Source organism: Nestor notabilis, unplaced genomic scaffold, assembly GCF_000696875.1.
Source record: "Nestor notabilis isolate BGI_N333 unplaced genomic scaffold, ASM69687v1 scaffold834, whole genome shotgun sequence".
NCBI classification, from domain to species: Eukaryota; Metazoa; Chordata; class Aves; order Psittaciformes; family Psittacidae; genus Nestor; species Nestor notabilis.
The window spans coordinates 52641-60371 of NW_009925825.1; the positions used below are offsets into that span (position 1 = coordinate 52641).

Below are 7731 nucleotides of genomic sequence, written 5' to 3' on the forward strand. Positions count from 1 at the left end.
TTACCCTCCCTCCTCTGTCTGCTTGTGAACATACGCCAATATATCTGCAGCTCTACCAGTTCCTTCACAGACTACCACTGGCACTGGAGGACTCTCTTGAAGGAAGTCTAAAACCGTGAGTATGACATTGGGGCCACCTTCAAATACAAGTGCCACCACAGGCACACCTTGGCCAATTCCTATAAAGTTGCAAATAAATAATAAAAAACAGGCAATGTTGCAAGTATATCAGAAATGCTAAGATTGATTCTACACATTTAATAAATCAAATGTCCCCCTTTGATTGAATAAAAATTAAAATGCTGCCTGCCAGACATTTCAGCTGGTGCTAATGCACAGCTTCAAGCACTGTTTATACCTTGGGCTGAGGAAAAAATATTGTAAAGAAGCTGATAAATACAATGGAATACAGTCTACAAAACAGAAGAGATTATTCATAGATATTCATATTCCTGAGGTTATGCAGAAAAGTGAACATTTTTCTTCAGGGAACTCCCCTTCTACCTTCCCCACAAACAGTTTCCAAAGATGACAACATGCATACAATTTGCACAGTTATATGGAAACCCTCTACTGACAGGGAGTATTGCAAAAGCATTCCTAGAAGAGGAAAAAAAAAATTGCTCCATAATCAGGAACACACCAAGTCACAGTTTCTTTGCACAAACACAGATGATGTTTTACAAACTTAATTGCCCTGTTGTGAAACTGCAAGTCATCAGTGTCAAAACCACGAATCAATCAGACCACTCTGTCCTGGCAACATACTAACAAGTCCAGTGACGTACATTTGCTTTATCAAAGCAAAATTGACAACTTTATTCAAAAGAACTCTTCTCACTGGTCCCAGAGAAATCTCAAATCTACCAACAATATCCAGGGTCCAAAGCAGCAGTTGAAATTTGCAAATAGTCATTCAGACTTGAAACAATAGACTGATTTTTCTATTTTCTCATTCAGGTCTTTGGTGGAAGTATCTTCTTCCTTAAAGCACAGTAACACTCAGCCCTCAGGCATCAGAATTACTTACTTGCATGGATCCGTTGCAAATTAATAGTTTTTTCCAGTTCTCTCCGCAATTTAACTTCTGCCCCATACTTTCCAACTGTTCCATCATCCACCAGAATGAAATGGGAATGGAGGTTATTTAGGACATTCAGTTTACTTAATGGGTTTAACAAGGTTTGATATGGAGCAACCACCTAAGTATAAGCACACAACAATGTTATTTACTTGTAAAAATTCATGTCTGTTTCTGTGAAACTTCACCTTTTGTCTAGACACAAGAATTGGTGGCTTAATAAGCAGCACATACAAGCATGCCTTGGGTCAGGATACACCAACAGCTGTTGGTCTTAACTTTGCGCAGGAAAGCAGGTAACAATCACAAAAGGACTCTCTTCAGAAGAATAACAGAGAAAAGATCCTTTGAAAAGAGACCTTCAGGGAGAACCTGTGGCTGTTTTTCCCCTAAAGTAGCATTGAAGATTCTGCATCAAATTTTTCAACTTATCCTACACAAAAGTGAATTCTCTGTAACACATTAGCATTTTTGTTGCTTGATTCAGTAATATCAGAGAGGAGGGAAGAAGGATTAAGTACTTGAAAACAATCTCCTCCTCTAGTGCATTTGCATTTTGCAACTTGTTTACACTGATGATCTTGCATAACTCTCAGATGTCAATGTATCCTCATAGTAAAGCAATTATTCCAATGATGCAGAGCAAGTGAAAACACACGCTTGAGCAGATTTGTCAAAAAGTAAGTAAATCGTTATTTTAATTAGGTAATTTATCCTTACATCTCTTCCAACAAGGTCATTTCTGTTTTCAATCACTCCCCACGGAGCAATCCCAATAGTGCAAATCTTTCGAGATGATCTGGAAGCATGTTCTCTTAAAGCATCACCAACATGTTTTGCAACACCTGTTTGTACACAAACAGATTTCAATATATTGAATGCCACATCTTACTAAGATACAACTGTTTTACTAGTTAACTGGGCCTTTAAGGATCTGGGAACTTATTTGACACATTACGAAGGAAAAAGTACCATACTACAGCTACTAGAAAGAAACAAAGTACTGATACTATGTATCAGCAACTAAACCAAATAAACATTAGCCTAGTGAGAAAGAAACACTTTCCAGTACATTACAGTACTTGGTTTAATTGCATTAAGTTTCTCCTCTTGCAGTTTCAAAAACAAACAAAACTACCTCCCAAACAAAAAACCAAAATCCCCCCCAAAACCCAACCTTCCACCTTTGTGTCATTTCTCTTTACAAAACAGCAGCCTACTTCCAACTACACGTGTTCAAAACGTATTATTTTAATTTCACTTGACCAAACGCACACAAATTTACTTTGCTTTAAGATGAAGCTATGCATCCATTAAAACTTAGGCTCTTATAAACTGTAGTCTACTTAACTGTGCACATTCATTGGTAGTTCTTTACCTGTGTTCACTCCTCCAGTTATAATCCAGGCTCCTGTTGTTACTGCAGCTTTAATGAGACCTTTGCCAAGCAACTGTTTGATGCGTGGGTGAAGTTCAAATTTCTGCATGCCCCCATGTACAGATATAACAAGCTTTGGCAACTCCATCTGCCATTCTTTAAGCATAAGTTGCAGAATAGCTTCAGGCTTAGTGTCATACGACAATCGCACATACTGCAGGCACAAAAAGAGAGTTAAAAGGTTCTTAAATCATCACAGGATCAGTGTGTAAAAAAAAAGAACCAGGATGCATTTCCGGATATATTATCCTATTCCTGACGATGGAAATGTAATTCGCATTCTCAAAACAGGGCAGATGTAATAAATGAACAAGCTTACTTTATATCCCGCAGAATTAAGGACAAGACAGTTAACAGTTCTGAAAGCAAGTTTTTGGAAAGGGAATGACTACAGGAAGATTACGTTATTCCATCCTACTGGCACAGTGACCTAGAAAAATAAGGTTTCACGAAAGCACTGGATGGTCTCTAAATTAGACGCAATTCAGAAATATTTATAAAAGTTATGCCATCTACTGGGGAGAGGCTTGCATGTCCCCTGCAAAAAGTTTTACAGAAAGACAGTTGCTTGCTTTTTCTTCCCTATTCCTGGTGGGAAGGAAAGCTACACTCTTCAATAGAAAACTTCAAAACTAGCAGCTTTTTAACTCACTGTGTTTAACAGCGGAAGATTAGGGTAGTTGAATGAACAGTTAAAAATACTGCTGCACGTTTAGCATGATGCTATTCAATACAGGAGAGGACATTACACAGATATTAAGTCCTACTTGAATCAAGTTCTAATTTAAAACAAGTCACTATTCCAATACACTGGTCTGAAAAACCCCACTAGCACCCTGCAGAAGCACAGACATGAGTACAGGCAGCTCGCTATTTCTGTACTGCTAGAAAAGGATTTGCAGCAATTTTAAGCTATACTAAGCATACAACAAACTCATACACTGCTATTACGAACATGAAACACCTCTGTGAAGAGCCCTTCTCTCCACAGAGATGATCTGACCTAGACCACTAGACCATCCTTGGGGACTCTGCTGGCTACATAAAGAACACAGCTCCCTCCCTCAAGCGCTCTGTTTTTGCCATAGGAGCCGCACTGCATCAAACCCCTTGCAGCTTATAACTGTAGAAGCATGGTTGTGGAGAAGGATTCAGAATTCCCAGTTGTCTGTGAATTAAGAGTTGGTTTTCAAAGTTTTGGTTTATTGGTATGCTTGTTTTTAACTAAGCCCCTCTCCCAAAAATCTTAAGTTACTCTGATTAGTACAATTATGCCTTAATCATTTTGACCATGTCTACTAAAGAAGCATATTCCACATCTGCCCATAATTTTAAATTATTTTTCAGAGTTTTAAAAAGATGACTAGAAGGTTAAGATAGCAGATGTCACCTAACACGTGCTACAAAAATTTCATAGTAGGAAGCAAGCTGCACAGATGAGTAAGCTGTATTTTCATGAAGCCTGAAACAGTGACACTGAATTCTTAATGTAATCTTTTGCTGAAGTGATTATAAATTCTTATCACCATTTGCAATTTGAGGGTAAGTCTGTACATGAATACAACTAATTCCAATAGATCTGAGCAACTTGTTATGAAAGAGAAAGTTTTTAAAATGGAAATAGAAAATAATTCAGATCACAATAAAAAATACTAGAACAGAAGAGGGTACTGGTTTGTCACAATATGGGTGATATTGTTTTCAGCCTTCAATTTCAAAAAAGTTGAATGAAGCATACACCACCTCTATCAACATGCTTAGAGCAAGAAAAAAGAAAACATCATACATGCCTTAGCCCTGTAAGAATGAGAGCCACCTTGAAAGTTGATGACACCGTAAGCATCAGTAGAGGTCTGTTCTGTATGTTTTTCCACTGACCATTCTTCTATTTCCTGATTATAGTTTTCACCCAGCTTCACATCGGAGTATTTCATAGCAAGACTTGCAGTAAAACAAGCATGTTGTCTGACCAAGCGACCACAACAGCACCTGCACCCAACCATATCATTTAGAATACTTGAGTAATTACTATTATTAGGGGGGAAAAAAAAAAGAGAATAACTTCTTTCATCTATAACAGATACACCAGATTTAGAAAGCGAAGATTCTAAATATTACATAAAACTCTTTCCCAGAGCAAGCCTTGTTGCCATATTTATAGCAAGAATTAATTACAATTATTATGCAAAGTATTGAAGCTCACTGAGATAGCAAGCTGGAGGCCAGATGAAACATTCTTTGAAGCCAAATAATTTATACAACATTTATAAAGCTGTGATCTATGTATTGCAGAGAGTTCTTTATTCATTAGTTGTATTTGGTTTATATCCAACCTTTCACCGACTTGTCATTCGCAATATTGACCAAAACTTTTTAAAACCCTATTGAAAGTGCTTATTTAATGGAAAAAAATATTCATAAATATTGTTATTACAAAGAACTCTTACCTGACAAGCTGCTGACAAATCTGACATCCTGGAAGGCATCTGTAAAAAATATTTAAAGATATGAGGAAACTGCAGGTTCTGTATTAAGGGGGGACACAACGCACAACCACTCACACCACTTAATACATTTACATGAAGATTACTGAACAAAAGCGATCTGCAGTAAACTGAAAATATTCTGCCCAAGTTTGCCCATTTTTAACATGGTAACTTGTCTATTTTTACTGTACATAACTATAGTATATTTGGAAACTAAAAATGCATGAACGTGCAAAAACTTCAATCCTGAGACTTCAGATGGGCTTTCAGGCTTTTACCCATCATTATCAGAAGCCCAGGAATATTTCAGGCTGAATTATCTGCAGTACTCTCACTGAAACATTTTGCTAGATGCTGAGAAGTTACTTACAGACCAGCATTTTCTTGGCCTCATTCTAACTGTACATTGCTGCATCTGTACTACAAATTGATCCTTCTAATATACATCTAAGTTGAGCTGCCTGTGTGGGAAGGTTATTTGGTCATTTTTCAGTTTCATGTACAGAAAGAGATATATTTGAACAAAACTTATACAGTAGTGTCTTCACAGAAAGTCTATATATAATTTGTACTCTCTTCCATCTTAAATATTTTCCATGTTTTCCTGCTGTGAGTTTTCCTAACATTTAAAATTAGCATAGCAGAGAAATTTATACCACCATTCTCTATAATTTTTATAAGCAGATGAAAACCAATTATGGTTAAGAGCTGGTATGCGAAAACATACGAATACAGATATCCCACAGTAGTCTTTAAACTGTTTCCAGACTTTGAGCGTAATCAGGTTTTAAATTTTGTCCCCTATAGAAGTCACACTGCTATAAATCATCTACATTTTTAATAATGAACTATAGTTTTAACTCTAACACTTATTAAATTGTAATTATCTATACTAAAAGGTACAGATCAACAAAACACATCAAATATTCCTCTCTACATCTGATTCATTTACACGTAATTCACAAACAATGGTAAGCGATTCTTAGAAACGGAAGGACAAGATCTGACGGGAAAGTTGTAAAGTCTATTGCATGCTAAAATGGGTTAAACTAAAAAGGCAAGTGTTAAAGATTATTTTGTTCCTTGTGGAAATTCTAACAGCTTGCTAATTACTTTGTTTGCATTTGCAAACTTTCCATGTTCTACAATCACAGCTGTAAATTTTAACAGCTTCTAATGTCACATGGTTTCAAGGAATGCGGTGAATTATTTACAATAAGTAAAATTCGACAGCATTTACTTTGTTCTTTTTCTGCCTAAAAACAAACTTAATAAAATATTACACTGCCCCAACAGAAGATATTTGTAACTTTTTTGGGGGGGAAAAAGTGAAAAAGAAGTTTTCTGAAGTGCAGCAAAAAAATGTTTCTCAGCTCTCAAATATAAATCAAGCTAAAAAAAACCTGATCTGAAATCCCTAATGACATTACTAAACAGTGTGGGAAGACAAAAACGCTTTAAAATACAAATTTTGAATTTATTTGGATCTATTTTCAATTTCACTTTATTGAACCTGTGACGCCAAATTCCATCATTGCAGGAACTCCTAAATTATACCCCTAACACTTAGTGATAATAAACTCTACGAGTATCACTACTATCACTTACCAAAGAAAGTACTTTATAAAGATAAGTAATTAGTCCAAAAACATATATATATACATATGTTATCTCTTTTCAATACTGACTTTTTTTAATTTTGAAGAGCAGCAATGGGTTCTTGTATCGTTTCTCATTTACCTGTGGGGGTCTTTTGAACTTGGTATAATATACACACACTCCCTCTTCGTGAAAGTATTTTCTATCCAGGATTTCTGGGACTGAAAAATACAAAGTGCAACAGTGTTATAAAATACAAACCATAGAATTCTGCTAAGAAAAATATGTTTTAAGGAAACAAGAATTAGAGTATGCGAGGGGTTTTTTTATTTAAAGATGAAAGTACGTAGCGTCTAACATAAAGAAGTTAAACTGCCATTTAATGTTTTGCTGTCACTCAAAAACTAACAAAACCATATGATCCTATAAAAGTATCTCACTGCTTAAAAGTTGAGACATTATTAACTTACAAGCAAATCCCTTAAAATCCAGAATAGTATTTTTCAAAGTTAGCATTTAAATGGCAAAAATCTACAACACACAAATAAAGAGGTAAAATCAGTTAAAATTTTTTAAAATCAACTGCACTACACTGAGATCACAGTAATTTCATCTATCTACCTTTTAATAAGTAAAATTTTCATCTTGAAATTGCTGCTAAGGACGTTTTCTAACAACACAATCTTTTCTAGTAACAATAAATAGGTCATAACCTTTGTTCTTCATCGGGAAACTTTTCATTTCAATAAACAAATTTAATTAGCATCTCTATGCTGTGTTTTAAGCTTAAACTTGAAAGACATTCCAAAACATGAAATTAAGGATGTTTACTTCTTCAAATGCTTACTTATGCTAATAGCTGGACATCATTTCATTTCAGTTGCTTTAAACAACCATCAACATTACTTTGCACGATAATCTCAGGATTACATGCTAAACAATATCATAATGCACAATGTCTACACCATGTTTCAGCAATACATTGGTAAACTAATTCGGATATGATTTTTAGTAATTAGAAATACAAAAAAATTCTTGAGATGCCAATTTGCACCTTGTGCAATATTGCTTTAAATCCTTATTAAGGTTACAGTAAAATGTCTTTGTTGCTAACAGCACACCCTGTT

At 35.4% G+C, this 7731-nt stretch overlaps 1 protein-coding gene across 1 annotated transcript; it reads right to left on the bottom strand.

Annotated features, from left to right (window-relative positions):
- On the bottom strand, positions 1 to 6819 carry LOC104404697 (transient receptor potential cation channel subfamily M member 7-like). Its single transcript, XM_010013206.1, has 7 exons — positions 6746 to 6819; positions 4967 to 5005; positions 4310 to 4508; positions 2460 to 2673; positions 1802 to 1926; positions 1031 to 1202; positions 1 to 179 (listed from the first exon to the last, which is right to left on the bottom strand). The coding sequence occupies exons 3-7, from the start codon at positions 4451 to 4453 to the stop codon at positions 1 to 3; spliced, it is 834 nt and encodes a 277-aa protein (XP_010011508.1). The 5' UTR covers positions 4454 to 4508; positions 4967 to 5005; positions 6746 to 6819.
- Positions 6820 to 7731: the final 912 nt, after the last annotated feature.